Source organism: Oncorhynchus masou, chromosome 28 (genome assembly GCF_036934945.1).
Source record: "Oncorhynchus masou masou isolate Uvic2021 chromosome 28, UVic_Omas_1.1, whole genome shotgun sequence".
NCBI lineage: Eukaryota > Metazoa > Chordata > Actinopteri > Salmoniformes > Salmonidae > Oncorhynchus > Oncorhynchus masou.
Genome location: NC_088239.1, coordinates 13,737,230 through 13,755,306, shown reverse-complemented (window position 1 = coordinate 13,755,306; position 18,077 = coordinate 13,737,230). Strand labels below are relative to the sequence as shown.

The 18,077-nt window shown below is 46.8% G+C and overlaps 1 protein-coding gene across 4 annotated transcripts in view; it reads left to right on the top strand.

The window, feature by feature from the left end:
• map7d2b (MAP7 domain containing 2b) overlaps positions 1-16,082 on the top strand; it is a 29,779-nt gene extending 13,697 nt beyond the window's left edge. Inside the window, exons 4-16 of one of the 4 annotated variants that reach the window (XM_064941276.1) lie at positions 906-1,041; positions 4,412-4,501; positions 8,138-8,227; positions 8,352-8,446; positions 8,533-8,654; positions 8,752-8,948; positions 9,243-9,381; positions 11,776-11,977; positions 12,797-12,865; positions 13,126-13,183; positions 13,361-13,505; positions 13,592-13,881; positions 13,958-16,082. In XM_064941276.1, coding sequence (XP_064797348.1) covers positions 906-1,041; positions 4,412-4,501; positions 8,138-8,227; positions 8,352-8,446; positions 8,533-8,654; positions 8,752-8,948; positions 9,243-9,381; positions 11,776-11,977; positions 12,797-12,865; positions 13,126-13,183; positions 13,361-13,505; positions 13,592-13,874 — 1,626 coding nt within the window. In that variant the 3' untranslated portion in view covers positions 13,875-13,881; positions 13,958-16,082. Of the gene's footprint in view, positions 1-905; positions 1,042-4,411; positions 4,502-8,137; positions 8,228-8,351; positions 8,447-8,532; positions 8,655-8,751; positions 8,949-9,242; positions 9,382-11,775; positions 11,978-12,796; positions 12,902-13,125; positions 13,184-13,360; positions 13,506-13,591; positions 13,882-13,957 lie in introns of all 4 variants that reach the window. The other 3 variants (XM_064941275.1, XM_064941277.1, XM_064941278.1) reach the window with 3 other exon arrangements.
• The last annotated feature ends 1,995 nt before the right edge of the window (positions 16,083-18,077 follow it).

Sequence of the window (18,077 nt, the reverse complement as noted above, 5' to 3'; positions counted from 1 at the left end):
GAGTTAACTCACCAGAGAAATACAGCCACTGAGCAGATGAAGGAGTGGGGGAGAGATACAGGGAGGGAGGGAGAGAGTGGAGAATTCAAGGAAAAAATAGCATCCACCATGTGACAAAAGCAACCTGTTTTATTACCCTATTCACAATCTGTGTGTGTATATTTCCCTATGGTGTGTGTGTGTGTGTGTGTGTGTGTGTGTGTGTGTGTGTGTGTGTGTGTGTGTGTGCGTGCGTGCGTGCGTGCGTGCGTGCGTGCGTGCGTGCGTGCGTGCGTGCGTGCGTGCGTGCGTGCGTGCGTGCGTGCGTGCGTGCGTGCGTGCGTGCGTGCGTGCGTGCGTGCGTGCGTGCGTGCGTGCGTGCGTGTGAGAGAGCTTAGTGGGGTGTCGTTAACAGAGGGGTGGGGGATAGATAGAGGGGTGGGGGAGGGGAATGGAGGTTACCTGCTGTCCCTCTGTCGGGCTTTCTGAAATAGACTCATCATCTGAGAGAGAGGAGGAGGGAAAAAGAGAGCGAGAAAGGGGATAGGAAGGAGAGAATATAGGGAGAAAGAGGTGAGCAGAGACAGAAAGGGTGGGGTGAGCAAGTGAGAGAGAGAGAAACAGAGCTGCCTAGAAGGAGCGGCAGACACTGACAGAGAGAGGGGATAGAGAGAGAGAGGAGGTGGGGGATAGATAGAGAGAGCCGAGGCCCTAGTTCATTTATCAGTGAGCAGCGGACAGCGTGAGCGAGTGAACAAACCAACACACTTGGAGGAGAGAGTGACGGGTGAGGCTGCTGCTCTTGCTGAGGTGCACTGGTAACCATGGCGCAGTCTTCTCTGTGTGCATCACCGGGTGCTCGTCGTCGTAGCGACGGTTCGGTGAGAGAGTGTCTATTTTTCCCCGTTTTGGAACGCAACGAACAGGAGAGACTGGAGGCCCTGGTGAGAAGAAGGGAGAGAACAGGAGAGAGGGACAGACAGATGGGGGAGGACAGCAGATACCCTATGGAGAACAGGCCTAAACGCTGGACCTGGGGAGGACCACCCGGAGGGGAAGAGAGTAAGTACACTTGGGGGGGAGGGGGGAGCATGGGGGTCAAACAGAAGGGAGAGACAGGCTGGAGAGGGGGAGGGGAGAGATTTATAGGAGGGAATGGTGGTTTGGGAGGTGTGAGAGGAAGTGAGTGAGTGGGACAGAGAAAGAGAAAGAGGGGAGGGGTGATGGGATGTTTTAAGGATGGAGGAAAGGCTGGGGACAGTTTAAGACAGCTAAATGAGAGCGAGAGATGAGATCGAGAGAGAGAGAGCGAGAGATGATGGGGGCAGGAGGATGAGAGAGAGGGAGACCAGATACCAGAGAGAGAGTTGGGAGGACAGAGAGAGGAAGACCAGATACCAGAGAGAGAGTGGGGAGGACAGAGAGAGGGAGACCAGATACCAGAGAGAGAGTAGGGAGGACAGAGAGAGGGATACCAGAGAGAGAGTGGGGAGGACAGAGAGAGGGAGACCAGATACCAGAGAGAGAGTAGGGAGGACAGAGAGAGGGATACCAGAGAGAGAGTGGGGAGGACAGAGAGAGGGAGACCAGATACCAGAGAGAGAGTGGGGAGAACAGAGAGAGGGAGACCAGATACCAGAGAGAGAGTGGGGAGGACAGAGAGAGGGAGACCAGATACAAAGAGAGGGAGTGGGGAGGACAGAGAGAGGGAGACCAGATACTAGAGAGAGAGTGGAGAGGACAGAGAGAGGGAGACCAGATACCAGAGAGAGAGTGGGGAGGACAGAGAGAGGGATACCAGAGAGAGAGTGGGGAGGACAGAGAGAGGGATACCAGAGAGAGAGTGGGGAGGACAGAGAGAGGGAGACCAGATACCAGAGAGAGAGTAGGGAGGACAGAGAGAGGGATACCAGAGAGAGAGTGGGGAGGACAGAGAGAGGGAGACCAGATACCAGAGAGAGAGTAGGGAGGACAGAGAGAGGGATACCAGAGAGAGAGTGGGGAGGACAGAGAGAGGGAGACCAGATACCAGAGAGAGAGAGTGGGGGAGAACAGAGAGAGGGAGACCAGATACCAGAGAGAGAGTGGGGAGGACAGAGAGAGGGAGACCAGATACCAGAGAGAGAGTGGGGAGGACAGAGAGAGGGATACCAGAGAGAGAGTGGGGAGGACAGAGAGAGGGAGACAAGATACCAGAGAGAGAGTGGGGAGGACAGAGAGAGGGAGACCAGATACCAGAGAGAGAGTGGGGAGGACAGAGAGAGGAAGACAAGATACCAGAGAGAGAGTGGAGAGGACAGAGAGAGGAAGACCAGATACCATAGAGAGAGTGGGGAGGACAGAGAGAGGGAGACCAGATACCAGAGAGAGAGTGGGGAGAACAGAGAGAGGGATACCAGATACCAGAGAGAGAGTGGGGAGGACAGAGAGAGGGAGACCAGATACCAGAGAGAGAGTGGGGAGGACAGAGAGAGGGAGACCAGATACCAGAGAGAGAGTGGGGAGGACAGAGAGAGGAAGACAAGATACCAGAGAGAGAGTGGGGAGGACAGAGAGAGGAAGACCAGATACCATAGAGAGAGTGGGGAGGACAGAGAGAGGGAGACCAGATACCAGAGAGAGAGTGGGGAGGACAGAGAGAGGGATACCAGATACCAGAGAGAGAGTGGGGAGGACAGAGAGAGGGAGACCAGATACCAGAGAGAGAGTGGGGAGGACAGAGAGAGGGAGACCAGATACCAGAGAGAGAGTGGGGAGGACAGAGAGAGGGAGACCAGATACCAGAGAGAGAGTGGGGAGGACAGAGAGAGGGAGACCAGATACTAGAGAGAGAGTGGGGAGGACAGAAAGAGGGAGACCAGATACCAGAGAGAGAGTGGGGAGGACAGAGAGAGGGAGACCAGATACCAGAGAGAGAGTGGGGAGGACAGAGAGAGGGAAAGGGTGTGGAGGCTGCAATGCAGGGGAGGACAACGCTTTGACTTAAACGCATCAGCTTGGGAGAGGCATGTGTGTGTGTGTGTGTGTGTGTGTGTGTGTGTGTGTGTGTGTGTGTGTGTGTGTGTGTGTGTGTGTGTGTGTGTGTGTGTGTGTGTGTGTGTGTGCGTGTGCGAGTGTGTGCCAAAAGCATTATGACTCTGTGATGATAAGACAATTCTGTCTGTGCCACTTTTTTCATGCTGTTACAGGTGTGTATTTAGCTCTAGAATAGTGTGTGTTTGATGTGTGTGTGTTTGATGTGTGTGTGTTGGGTATCTCCGGAAACAACTGTTTCTGTGAAGTGCTGCAACCCTCCCTCATCAGTGTGTGTGTGTTTGATGTTGTTTATTCCTGAGGTGAGCATCAGTGTGTAGGAAAACAGGCCTGATTCCCAGCAGTGGCCTAAAATACGTATCTAACCTTGACACACACACACAAATTGACAGAGGATATTTACTGCGTATGTAAACACCCATCGTTGGGTTGGTGTCTCTCTACACACACACACACCCTCATAATCTGTCTACCCATGCTGTTGTGGCAGTGTTATGGATAAGGTTGTTATAGGAGTTGTAATTACATTTGATATTTGTATAGTGTGTGTGTTTTCAGCGATGAAACAGCCATCAGTGAGCAGTACCAGAGCAATAGCCAGACTCTGGTGCATTTATAATTCCATCAATGATTCACATACACTTCATCTATCAGGCCGAGGCGGATGTAGAGGATCAGCCCCTCTTGTAGAATACCTAGTTTACCACATTCTTCAACAATACCTTATAGAATCCTACAGTACAGAATATTACAGTATAGAATCTTACAGTACAGAATATTACAGTATAGAATCTTACAGTATAGAATCCTACAGTATAGAATCCTACAGTATAGAATCCTACAGTATAGAATCTTACTGTATAGAAATCTACTGTATAGAATCTTACTGTATAGTGTCTCTTACAGTGAATACAACCCTGGTACAGTCTGGAGTATCACCACCTTTTTCCATTCTTCTTCAATTACTGATCTCTACCATTAGTCTACATCACTGGTGTTCTAACTAGCAGATGGATGGTAGATCTGAACTGAGATCCGTTGATGCTGCAGCATGCAGGCTCCGGTCTCACGTGTGTGTCTGTGTTTGCATCAGAGACTCATAGGTATGTATGTATGTATGTATGTATGTATGTGTGTGTGTGTGTGTGTGTGTGTGTGTGTGTGTGTGTGTATGTATGTATGTATGTATTTATGCATACAATTGCACCACATAGGTGTGTGTGTAGGTGTGCGTACACAGTACATATGTACATATAATTTTATACTCAGGTGTGTGTGTAGGATTGCAACACCCAGGTACGTGTGTAGGATTGCAACACCCAGGTATGTGTGTAGGATTGCAACACCCAGGTGCGTGTGTAATGCTTTGCTTTCTCCGCTCTGCCACACCTGCTAACAGGTAAGCCTAAGACCCTGCCCTCTCATGCTATTGGCTCAGCTCTGCCTCATCATCCCGCCTCTGCTGCCAGTCCCAACCAATCCAGGAACGGTACAGACCACCTGATACCCTTAGTGTGCAGTTGTTGTGTTTGGCTGCATTTGTGCTATGCTTTGTATTGCTAGTTCAAGACATTTATTCTTCCTTCGGGGCAATAAATAATTATACTCTGTTCTATTGTGTCTGTATTTTGTGCATGAATATGGATATGGCTGTTTTCACCACACATGTTGTCTCCCTTTGGTCCTTGGGGTCCACTAGCTCCTTCCAATCAGAACAGAGAGTTCACATACTTCCTGTCTGCCTGCAGCAGTCTAACCACACATACACACAGCTGATAGGATATGCAGAAGTCTCGACAACCCCCACCCCTCGAGACAGGTACTCAGACACACACTAACATAAAACCATCCTCTCTCCTTTGTGCTAGAGGATCCGTGTGTGTATTCATGTGTATCAACGTATACAGTGTATTCAGTAAAGTATTCAAACCCCTTGATTTTTTCCACATTTTGTTACGTTACAGCCTTATTCTAAAATGGATTAAATACTTTTTATCTCCCTCATTTCCCCATGATGACAATGCGAAAACAGGTTTTTAGAAATTTCTGAAAAATAAAAAACAGAAATACCTTATTCACATACAGATTCAGACCCTTTGCAATGAGACTTGAATTGAGGTCAGGTGCATCCTGTTTCCATTGATCATCCTTGAGATGTTTCTACAACTTGATTGGAGTCCACCTGTGTTAAATTAAATTGATGGACATGAATTGGAACGGCACACACCTGTCTATATAAGGTCACAGTTGACAGTGTATGTCAGAGCAGAAACCAAGCCATGAGGTCGAAGGAATTGTCCGTAGAGCACCGAGACAGGATTGTGACGAGGCAGAGATCTGGGGAAGGGTACCAAAATATTTCTGCAGCATTGATGGTCCCCAAGATCACAGTGGCCTCCATCATTCTTAAATGGAAGAAGTTTAGAACCACCAAGACTCTTCCTACAGCTGGCCGCCCGGCCAAACTGGGAAATCAGGGGAGAAGGGCCTTGGTCAGGGAGGTGACCAAGAACCCGATGGTCAATCTGACAGAGCTCCAGAGTTCCTCTGTGGAGATGGGAGAACCTTCCAGAAGGATAACCATCTCTGCAGCACTCCACCAATAAGGCCATTATGGTAGAGTGGCCAGACAGATGCCACTCCTCAGTAAAAGGCCAAAAGGCACCTAAAGGACTCTCAGACTATGAGAAACAAGATTCGCTAGTCTTATGAAACCAATATTGAACTCTCTGAATACCAAGCATCACGTTTGGAGGAAACCTGGCACCATCCCTACGGTGAAGAAGGGTGGTGGCAGCGTCATGCTGTGAGGATGTTTTTCAGCAGCAGGGACTGGGAGACTCGTCAGGATCGAGGGAAAGATGAAAGGAGCAAAGTACAGAGAGATCCTTGATGAAAACCTCCTCCAGAGCATTCAGAACCTCAGACTGGGGTGAAGGTTCACCTTTCAACAGGACAACAACTCTAAGCACACATCCAAGACAATGTAGGAGTGGCTTCAGGACGAGTCTCTGAATGTCCTTGGGTGGACCAGCCAGAGCCCGGACTTGAACCCGATCGAACATCTCTGGAGAGACCTGAAAATAGCTGTGCAGCAACGCTTCCCATCCAACCTGACAGAGCTTGAGAGGATCTGCAGAGAACTATGGGCTATTGTGTATAGATTGATGAGGGGGAAAAACAATTGAATCCATTTTAGAATAAGGCTGTAACATAACAACATGTGGAAACAGACAAGGGGTCTGAAAACTTTCCAAATGCCCTGTAGATGGAACATACATTAGTGTCTTACTATACAACACGGAAGTCAAACTGAAGCACAATTAGTGTGTCAGATGTTTTGGTGAATTTGTGGCATAGTTGTTCACTAACTATGGTAGGCCGTCATTGTTGGTAGGCCGTCATTGTTGGTAGGCCTTCATTGTTGGTAGGCTGTCATTGTAAATAAGAATGTGTTCATAACTGACTTGCCTAGTTAAATAAAGGTTAAATAAATACATATATTTAAAAAAGAATAACTGCAGAGTAATGTTCTAGTATTGTGTCTCCTATATGTGTGTATAGTGATTTGTGTGTATAGTGATTTGTGTGTAATGTGATTTGTGTGTAATGTGATTTGTGTGTAATGTGATTTGTGTGTAATGTGATTTGTGTGTATTGTGTGTCTCCTATTTGTGTGTATTATGATTTGTGTGTATTGTGTGTCTCCTATTTGTGTATAATGTGATTTGTGTGTAATGTGATGTGGGTGTATTGTGTGTCTCCTATTTGTGTATAATGTGATTTGTGTGTAATGTGATGTGGGTGTATTGTGTGTCTCCTATTTGTGTATAATGTGATTTGTGTGTAATGTCATGTGAGTGTATTGTGTGTCTCCTATTTATGTGTAATAAGATTTGTGTGTCTTCTATTTGTGTGTAATGTGATTTGTGTGTAATGTTTGTGTGTTGTGTGATGTGTGTGATTTGTGTGTATTGTGATTTCTGTGTAATGTTATTTGTGTGTATTGTGATGTGTGTGTATTGTGATTTGTGTGTAATGTGATTTGTGTGTAATGTCATGTGCGTGTAATGTGATTTGTGTGTATTGTGATTTGTGTGTAATGTGGTTTGTGTGGATTGTGATTTGTGTGTAATGTGATTCGTGAGTATTTGTGTGTATTGTAATGTGATTTGTGTGTCTCCTATTTGTGTGTATTGTGATGTGTGTAATGTGATTGGTGAGTAATGGGATTTGTGTGTAATGTGATGTGTGTATTGTGATTTGTGTATATTGTGTGTCTCCTATTTGTGTGTAATGTGATTTGTGTATTGTGTGTCTCCTATTTGTGTGTATTGTAATGTGATTTGTGTGTCTCCTATTTGTGTGTAATGTGATTAGTGAGTAATGTGATTTGTGTGTAATGTGATGTGTGTGTGTATTGGGATTTGTGTGTATTGTGATTTGTGTGTAATGGGGTTTGTGTGGATTGTGATTTGTGTGTAATGTGATTTGTGTGTTTTGTGTGTCTCCTATTTGTGTGCATTGTAATGTGATTCGTGTGTCTCCTATTTGTGTGTAATGTGATTTGTGTGTATTGTGATGTGTGTAATGTGATTGGTGAGTAATGTGATTTGTGTGAAATATGATGTGTGTATTGTGATTTGTGTGTAATGTGTGTCTCCGGTTTGTGTGTATTCTGATTTGGGTGTATTGTGATGTGTGTGTATTGTGATGTGTGTATTATGTGTCTCCTATTTGTTTTTATTGTGATTTGTGTATAATGTAATTTGTGTGTATTGTGTTTTGTGTATAATGTGATGTGTCTCTGTTGCTCCAGGTACAAGTTGCCCCTAACCACAGATAGACATATCTGACCTTACCTGTTTTCTTTACCCTCCTCCCTAAAGTGTGCACTCATCCCTCTCTCTCTCATTGATGTGAAGATTGTTATAAGCATATGCATATATGAGTTCCCACCATATTTCAGTCCATTCCAAACCCTCCCCATTAGGGGAAGTGAACGAGTGTACACTTCAGGGAAGGTAGAGAAAATATGAATGTAGTATTAGTATTCGTGGGTTAAGAAGACTCCTACCTCTTCCTGTCCCTCTGGCGTGACTCTTTCTCATGCATCTCTCTGCAGTGTGTGACTTCCTGACACCACCCTCCCCGGACCAGCCAATCACTAAATGCCTCTCCAACTCTTCAGCCTCCCTGCACTCACCAGAAAGAGGTGTGTGTGTTGCCAAGCAACAGTATATAATATGACTCTCTCTTGTGTGTTTCTCTTCATTGTCTGTATCTTTGCCCTATTATGACAATGTGTGGTGGTGTGTGTGGTGTGTCCCCTCGTTTAGCATCCCCCAGCCCCCAGCGACCGGCCTACAAATGTTCCCCCTCCAGGAAGGCAAGCAATGGACCCCCGGAAGACAAGACCCCCAGAACACCCACAGTCAGTACCATAGATGTGTGTACATGCATTTATATTACTACATTATTATTCTGAGCACACGTTTACTCCTTCTTTTGTGTTTTTAGACAGAGAGAGGCCCCGCCTCCTGTCTGACTGACTCTTCAATGAGACGCCTAGAATCTCCGACCACTCCCACGCGAAGCTCCTCCCCCAGAGCCCATAGCAAAGCAATGGGCACGCCCAAAAGGTTTCTTTTATTTTGTATTATAATATATACTTATTGTAAAGAAGCTTTACCTACTACGTAGTATAAAAGATACAAGTAAAGTGAATTGTTATTACAGGGTGAGGTCGACTAAGAGTCGTGCCCAATCCCCCTGCTCCCCGGGACAGTACCCTCCCTCCCCCCTCCGCCAGCGACCCCCAGTAACCGAGGGCAATCATGAGGCCAGGGGTCATGGAACCCTGGAGAGGAAGTCCTCCAAGCCGGACCCAACAGAGAAGAAGATCCCCAAGTCCTGCAGCAGAGACCTGGCGACAGGTAGGGATGTGTGTGTGCGCGTGTGTTCAGAACTCACCACTAATATATGCTTTACCCTTGAGAGGAGAGAGAGGGGTGGAGGGAAAGAGAGAGAGATATATCGATAGACAGAAAGAGAGCGAGAGATAGAGAGTCTGCAACCTGAGCCACCCTAGAGAAAACAACAGAACACTTCAGAGAAAACTGCTTTCATCAGTGTCTGCTGTACACCAGAGTCCTCTGTCTCTATGTCTCTGCCCCACACCCCTCTACTCCACTGCTCCCCACCTGGTCCCCTTTCCTCCTTCCTCACAGATTCTCCAGGTACGCCCACAGGCAGGAACGTTGCCGGGACAACGGATGCAGAGGAGGCGTCTAGACTGTTGGCTGAGAGGCGGCGTCTGGCCAGAGTACAGAAAGAGCAGGAGGACAAACTACGACAGGAGGAGGAGAGGTGTGTGTGTGTTTGTCGGGTCAGAAGGATGTGCAGAGAGTTGTGTGTATTTTTTAAATACTTTAATTATTTAACCTTTATTTAACAAGGCAAGTAATTTATGAACAAATTCTTATTTACAGTGATGGCCTACCAAAAGGCAAAAGGCCTCCAGCGGGGACAGGGGGCTGAGATTGTTTTATTTAAATATATAGGACAAAACACACATCACGACAAGAGAGACACCACAACACTACATAAAGAGAGACCTAAAGACAACAACATAGCATGGCAGCAATACATGACAACCCAGCATGGTAGCAACACAACATGGCAGCTGCACAACATGGCAGCGTCACAAAACATGGTACATACATTTTTGGACACAGACAACACCACAAATGGCAGGAAGGTCGTGACAACAATACATCACGCGAAGCAGCCACAACTGCCAGTAAGAGTGTCCATGATTGAGTCTTTGAATGAAGAGATTGAGATAAAACTATCCAGTTTGAGTGTTTGTTGCAGCTTGTTCCAGTCGCTAGGTTCAGCGAACTGACAAGAGGAGTGACCCAGGCATGTGTGTGCTTTGGGGACCTTTAACAGAATGTGACTGGCAGAACGGGTGTTGTACGCGGAGGATGAGGGCTGCCATGGGTATCTCAGATAGGGGGGAGTGAGATTATATAAATAAGCATCAACCAGTGGTATTGTGCCGGGTATACAGAGATGACCAGTTTACAGAGGAGTATAGAGTGCAGTGATGTGCCCTATAAGGAGCATTGGTGGCAAATCTGATGGCCGAATGGTAAAGAACATCTAGCCACTCCAGAGCACCCTTACCTGCCGATCTATAAACGATGTCTCCGTAATTTAGCATGGGTGGGATGGTCATCTGAATCAGGGTTAGTTTGGCAGCTGGGGTGAAAGAGGAGCGATTAAAATAGAGGAAACCAAGTCTAGATTTAACTTTAGCCTGAAGCTTTGATATGTGCTGAGAGAAGGACAGTGCACCATCTAGCCATACTCCCAAGTAGTTGTATGAGGTGACTACCTCAAGCTCTAAACCCTCAGCGGTAGTAATCACACTGGTGGGGAGAGGAGCATTTTTCTTACCAAACCACATGACCTTTGTTTTGGAGGTGTTCAAAACAAGGTTAAGGACAGAGAAGCTTGTTGGACACTAAGAAAGCTTTGTTGTCGAGCGTTTAACACAAAATCCGGGGAGGGTCCAGCTGAGAATAAGACTGTATCATCTGAATATAAATGGATGAGAGAGTTTCCTTCTGCCTTAGCTATGTTGCTGATGTAAATTGAGAAGAGTGTGGGGCCTAGGATCGAGCCTTGGGGTACTCCCTTGGTGACAGGCAGTGGCTGAGAGCAGATGTTCTGACTTTATACACTGCACTCTTTGAGAGAGGTAGAGGTAGCAAACCAGACCAAAGACCCTTCAGAGACACCAATACTCCTTAGCCAGTCCACAAGAATGGAATGGTCTACCGTATCAAAAGCTTTGGCCAAGTCAATAAGAATAGCAGCATAACATTGCTTAGAATCAAGGGCAATGGTGACATCATTTAGGATCTTTAAGGTTGTAGTGACACATCGGAAACCAGATTGATCTCCCACTTTAAATAAAGGACAAACCGTGGCTGCCTTCCAAGCAATGGGAAGCTCTCCAGAGAGGAGAGACAGGCTAAAAAGTTCAGAGATAGGCTTGACGATGATAGGGGCAGCAACCTTAAAGAAGAAAGGGTTTAAGGAGCTCCTTTAGCACTTCGGACTCAGTGACCGCATGCAGGGAGAAACTTTGTAGCGGGGCAGGGGAAAAAGAGGGAGGAGCATCGGGGCTAGTCGCATTAGAAGGGGTGGGAGATGAGGAAATGTTGGCCAGTCAAAGAGGCGTGGCTGAGGTAAATAGGAATCCTGATTTAATGAAGTGGTGATTAAAGAGCTCAGCCATGTGCTTCTTGTCAGTAACAACCACATCATCAACATTAAGGGACATGGGCAGCTGTGAGGAGGAGGGTTTATTCTCCAGGTCTTTAACTGTTTTCCAGAACTTCTTGGAGTTAGACCCACAGAGAGAGAACTGCTGCTTAAAGTAACTAACTTTGGCCTTCCGGATAGCCTGAGTGCACTTATTTCTCATTTGCTTGAACGAGAGACAGTCAGCCTGAGTATGTGTGTGCCGAGCCTTTCATCAAATGGAATTCTTGAGGTGGAGTAACTCTGCCAGATCACGGTCGAACCAGGGGCTGAACCTGTTTTTAATTCTCATTTTCTTTATGGGGGCGTGTTTGTTAACAATACCACTGAAAATGTCAAAAAATAAGGTCTAGCGTCTTTGAACAAGGGGATCAGGCTAAGTATTGTGCATTTACTGTGTGTGTTTGTGTGTGTATGTGTGTGCAGGTTGAGAGCTGAGGAGGAGCAGAGGAGAGAGCAGGAGGCGCGGGAGCGGCAGGCGAGAGAGGCACAACGAGCAGAGGAGGAGAGAGAGAGACGGGAGGGGGAGAGAGAGAGACGGGAGGAGGAGAGAAAGAGCAGAGAAGAGGAGGAGAGAAGGACCAAGGAGAGACGATGGAAAGACATGCAGGATCAGCTGGACCGAGAGGTCAGGGGTCAGGGCTCAGGGCTTAAACTTCACACCATGAGGCATCACCAGGGGAGAATGACTGCCCCCTCTCATTGAAGCCACGGAAGTTCAAGGCCAACCGCGGTACTGCAGGCATTGCAAACATGAACATCCATTCTAGTGAATGGGAAAATGGCAATCCTTGTGGTGAATCTTTGTGTAAATAAAAACTACATTTGGTACCAACGATTGCTTCTAATACACCATATGTGTGTCCTTGAGAAGATTATTTTAAATTCACACACAAGAAGTTACAACGATAATTTCGTTGCTCATAGCAGCCTGCAGTACCCCGATCGGCCTTCAACTTGAGTTATTCAATGAGAGGGGGCAGCACTGAGCTAGCCTGCAACGTCACTTCCTGGAGTAGCTTAATCTGCTCATGTTATGTCTCCATCTTAACTATTTGGCTTCAATGCGCTATTGAGTCTTTACATAGAAATGAATGGTGTCACATAATGCCGTGGCTTTGACCATTCATATATACAGTCATTTGGCATCACCGCTGCATGTGACGAAGATGTTTAGTCACTGATGGTCAATATGTGACCTCTCCAAGGCCATGTTGCCATGTTTCTAGCAGTTTCAGATCTATGTGGTTTATATACATGGCTCTATCTGCCACATTGGGCTTTTAGCCCTGAAAAGGAAACTGGAGCCAGGTGAGTTCACTCCCTACTTTAGCTCTCTGATCCTACATATTATATCTGACCCACAGCTTCCAAAATTCTAATCAGTTCAGGGAATTAATGAAGTGTGTGTGTGTGTGTGTGTGTATGTTGGTGTGTGTGTGTGTAGAGAGAGGAGGCGTGTCTGCGTGCTCACAGAGAGGCGGAGAGGAAGAGGCAGGAGAGAGAAGTGCTGCAGGTACAGGAGGAGCAGGAGAGACTGCAGAGGAAGAAGGTTAACACACACACACACACACCTTACCCCCGAATATGCTGCCCTTTAAGCTGTTTCCCTAAACTCCTGTGTGTGTGTGTGTGTGTGTGTGTGTGTGTGTGTGTGTGTGTGTGTGTGTGTGTGTGTGTGTGTGTGTGTGTGTGTGTGTGTGTGTGTGTGTGTGTGTGTGTGTGTGTGTGTGCGTGCGTGCGTGCGTGCGTGTGTGTGCGTGCGTGCGTCCATAGCGGATTGAGGAGATCATGAAGAGGACGCGTAAGAGTGAAACGGACTCCTCATCCTCAGGTATAAGCAAACACACACGCACAGTCAATACTGCAGGGTGACTCAGCTGCAGGCACAGTTAGAGCTCCCCCGTGTGGTGGACAGGGTTGTATTGTTACTTTGTGTTACTCTTGACTATCAATGCATGCAGGTTTTGAGTTACTTACTAGGTGTGTCCAACCCCCCCCTCTTCCTCAGGTGTATGTGATGTGAACAGGGGCCAGGCAGGGCAGGGCAGGGAGCTGGATCAGGATGAGTCCCCTCTCATCACGCTGGGCCCCCTGGAGAGAAAGAGCTGTGGAGGGGACGAGCTGTCTGACGGGGTACAGTCTATGGACGTCAGGTGAGCTGCACACACATACATACATGCACATGCACACACAATCCATGTGTTAACAGGCATATTTAATACTGTATCTGTCTCCCCAGCCCTGTGTCCAGGGATGACTTGGGTATCGTCCAAGACTTCTCTCCCGTCAGCGAGGCGTTAAACAGCATGAGTAACGCCCGAACCCTGGAGCACCTCCTGGACCTCACCGCCCTGCCAGACACACCCCCCTACCCCAGGCTGCAGCCGGGTAGTGCTGCAGCCCTGGGAGACCTCAACAAGAACCTGCTGATCCAGGGTTATAACCCCGCCTCCTTAACTAGCTCCTCCCCCAGGCCCGCCCAGCTTCTCCACAGCCTCAGCCCTGGCAAACTGGACATCTAGTAACCAGGTAACACACACACACATACTGCATATCCCACACACTGTGCAGTTCTGCTCTAATATTCATTATCCTCTTTCGCCAGGGTATTGTATAGGACTATTGGCTGTTGGGTGAAAAGAGAAGCTAGCAGCAGCAGGGGAGTCTCTGCTCTCCTCCTTCCTCATCAAAACTACAGAGTGGGACCAGCTCCCTGCACCTCCACCCCTCCTTCCTCATCAAAACTAGAGAGTGGGACCAGCTCCCTGCACCTCCCCCCCCCCCCTCTCTTCAGGGGACAGGCCCTCCCCATGCACCCCTGGACTCCACAGAGAGCAACTGCTCAATGTCTGGCTCACCCCTTATATCTATAACTCAACACATCTACAGCTGAATTCACCTATGTAAACACACACTGACATGTACACACACACACACACACACACACACACACACGGTTAATACTCTCCCAGTAAAGTGAAGCTTTTCCTCTGTGCCCTGGCTGTATGATATTGTGTATAAAGGTGTGTCAGTGTTTGGAGGCTGATGTAATATGGTTGTGTTATCCTCCTGTAGCATTAATTATGTGGTTAACACTGACCCTGTAGCACCTTCACTGGAGAACACCTCCTCCTGTATATACTGTATACTGTTACACAGCTGTAACTCTAGGTAGAAGTTGCATCTAACCACAGATCTAGAATCAGATTATTCTAACCCTCAATAACCTTAACCTTTGGGCAGATGAACATTTAATCTGACCCTGTATCAGTGGTTAGGGGCAGCCTACTTGTTGTAACGGCTACGTTAGGAGTTTCTTTCTGTCAGTGTTTCTAGTGGTGGTCGGTTATGATCATTACAGCACCACTAACACGCTGTACTACTGTTCACCAGGAGTCTACAATCGCTATGTAGAACTCAGCTAGCCAGTCTAAATGTTTGCATCCTGCAACTGGCGAAACCTACTCATCTACAGATGTGGATGATTTAGTATAGTAAGACAAAAGTCTGGCCTTAGTTGATATGCTTCTGTCCACCAACACGCCATAGCTTTAGTGGTGCGTAAAGAAATATGTGGAACACTGGAGCATTTCTTATTATAATCTGAGCAAAAAGAAAAGAAAACTGTGAACAGTCTTGTATTTTTTGCTATTTGTAGGGCTGGGGGATATTGAAAAGATGTGGCATGTGTTTTTGGCTTGCTGTGTGTGTGCTAGCTGTGGTTTAGTTACTGTTGTGTAACAGCTCTGAAAACACTCATCCCTACTCTGTTCTGGAAATAATGTTTTCTCTATATTGCCTCTGCTTTGAACTGGACTGTATATGCTGCAACTCACAGTCCTAGCAACTAGCAGTCAACCTACAGCAGGGGTCTCCAACTTTGGAGCTACTGGGTGGTCCTGGAGCTATTTGGCATGCAGGCTTTCGTTCCAGCCCTACAGTATGGACCAGACTGAAGACGGTGATTAGGGCAGGAACAAAAGCCTGCACATTCAGTTAGTGAACCCTGTCCTACAGTATCTCATCAGTCTATGTAATCGCTCAGTCAGTCAACAGCTATATTCACTATGACTGTGGCTTTACCTCATGGAGATCTATCTCACTACAGAGGACACTTCACAGTCTGCTGTCCACTACTGCTGGGAATTCTACCAATCATACATGCTTCCTGTACAGTATCGGTCTTGTACCGATCTTACTGTAACACTTGCCTTGCTTTGCTCTCAGGGCGGGTGTAGGTCAGCATGTGTGCTCCCTCCCCTCACGGTTTCAATCTGTTTCAGTTCCCCCCGAAGGGCACTGTGAGGTGCCAACCACTCCTCACGACCCAGCTAACCCTGTGAAGGGACACTGACTAGTGTCTATAATGACTCTAATGTTGATGCTGTATATCAATTACTGGACTAGAGTAGGTAAAGGAGTAGGTAAAGGCCTGGAAAGTCTCTTTATCTTTGCTGTCTTCAGTGCGCTTGACTCTTGATTTAGTTGCCATGTCTGTTCGTCCATCAGTCAGTCCATCCATCTCTCTTCCTCTCTCTTTCTGTGCTTGTTCATAATCTAATGCTTTCTTTGTATGCCAAGGGTAAATTAAGTAAACTTAAGACTTAAGGTCAGAATGTTATTCACTAAAAATCACTTAACACTGTCACTGCAGCTTGGTGGAATATATAACTGTAGACGTGGTGCATGGATCTAACTGCTGAAAACAACAATAAAACGTCATCAAGCCATATCTGTGACTTTGTTTATAAACACCCCCACCCCCTTTGCCCTCAGAGCAGCCTCAATTTGTTGGGGCTGGACTCTACAAGGTGCTCGAAGGGTGTTCCACAAAGATGCTGGCTATGTTGCCTCCAATGCTTCCCACAATCAATCAATCAAATGTATTTATAAAGCCCTTTTTTTTACATCAGCTGATGTCACACTGTGCTGTACAGAAACCCAGTCTAAAACCCCAAACAGCAAGCAATGCAGATGTAGAAGCACGTGGCTAGGGAAAACTCCCTAGAAAGGCTGGAACCTAGGAAGAAATCTAGAGAGGAACCAGGCTCTGAGAGGTGGCCAGTCCTCTTTTGGCTGTGTCAGGTGGAGATTATAACAGAACATGGCCAAGATGTTCAAATGTTCATAGAAGACCAGCAAGCTCAAATAAAAATAATCACAGTGGTTGTCGAAGGGTGCAACAGGTCAGCACCTCAGGAGTAAATGTCAGTTGGCTTTTCATTGCCAATCATTGAGTTAGAAACAGCAGGTGCGGTAGAGAGAGAGAGTTGAAAACAGCAGGTCCGGGGACAATGTAGCACGTCCGGTGAACAGGTCAGGGTTCCGTAGCCGCAGGCAGAACAGTTGAAACTGGAGCAGCAGCACGACCAGAACGAGTTGGCTGGATGTTCTTTGGGTGGTGGACCATTCTTGACACACAGGAAACTGTTGAGTATGAAAAACCCAGCAGCTTTGCAGTTCTTGACATACCGGTGCGCCTGGCACCTACGACCATACCCCATTCAAAGGCACATCGTTTGTCTTGCCCATTCACCCTCTGAATGGGTGAACGGCCGCATCTACACTTCGGTCCGCAGGTAGTATAACTTTTTATAACTTTTCATTACATTTCGTTATAGTACAACGGTTTGATTTGTCTAATCTTAGCAATTTCTTCTTAGCCAGCTACATAGCCGTCTTTGTATCAACGACAATTGCATAATTATCGTATTTCGTCGTCCTAACGCATCTGCCCAGCAGCTAGCTAAGCAGCTAGCTAAGCAGCTAAGCAGCTAGCTAACATCCACTGTCCACTAGCACTGTAGAAACTATTACACTCAACTGAACGACTCGATTAGCGTAGTGTCAGCTAGCTACATAGTTGTCTTCGTATCCAAGATAATTGTGCAGTTTAGAGTGTGTAGACTTAGAGTGATTATCTTAATTTACCGAGGTTAGCTAGCCAGCTATTTGTCGTCCTTAACGTAGGAAATGCTGCTAGCTAGCTAGCCAACAGCTAGCCAACCTCTACCGAATTGAACTCCAACTACCCGGTCAACATTCCGTCGTTCCACAGGTAGTATCACATTTTCATTTCACTTCATTACAGTACAACGGTTTGATTTGTTTGATCGTAGCTAGCCAGCTACATAGCCGTCTTTGTATCTAAGACAATTGTGTAGTCTAGAGCGATTTTCTAGGTTAGCTGGCCAGCTATTGTCGTTCTTCTAACGTAGCTAGCCAGCTAGCCCCCGAATAGCAGCACTGTTGTAACTATTACAGTACAACGGTTTGTTTTGTTTGATCGTAGCTAGCTAGCTACATAGCCGTCTTTGTATCTAAGACAATTGTGTAGCCTAGAGCGATTTTCTAGGTTAGCCAGCCAGCTATTGTCGTTCTTTTAAGTAACGGAACGCAATCAACCTTGCTAGCTAGCCAGCTAGCCCCGAATAGCAGCACTGTAGAAACTATTACACTCGACGGAACGACTTGATTAGTGTAGTGTCAACATCGCAGCCACTACCAGCTAGCCTACTCCAGCAGTACTGTTTCATTTCAATCATTTTAGTCAATAAGATTCTTGCTACGTAAGCTTAACTTTCTGAACATTCGAGACGTGTAGTCCACTTGTCATTCCAATCTCCTTTGCATTAGCGTAGCCTCTTCTGTACCCTGTTAACTATGTGTCTATCTATCCCTGTTCTCTCCTCTCTGCACAGACCATACAAACGCTCCACACCGCG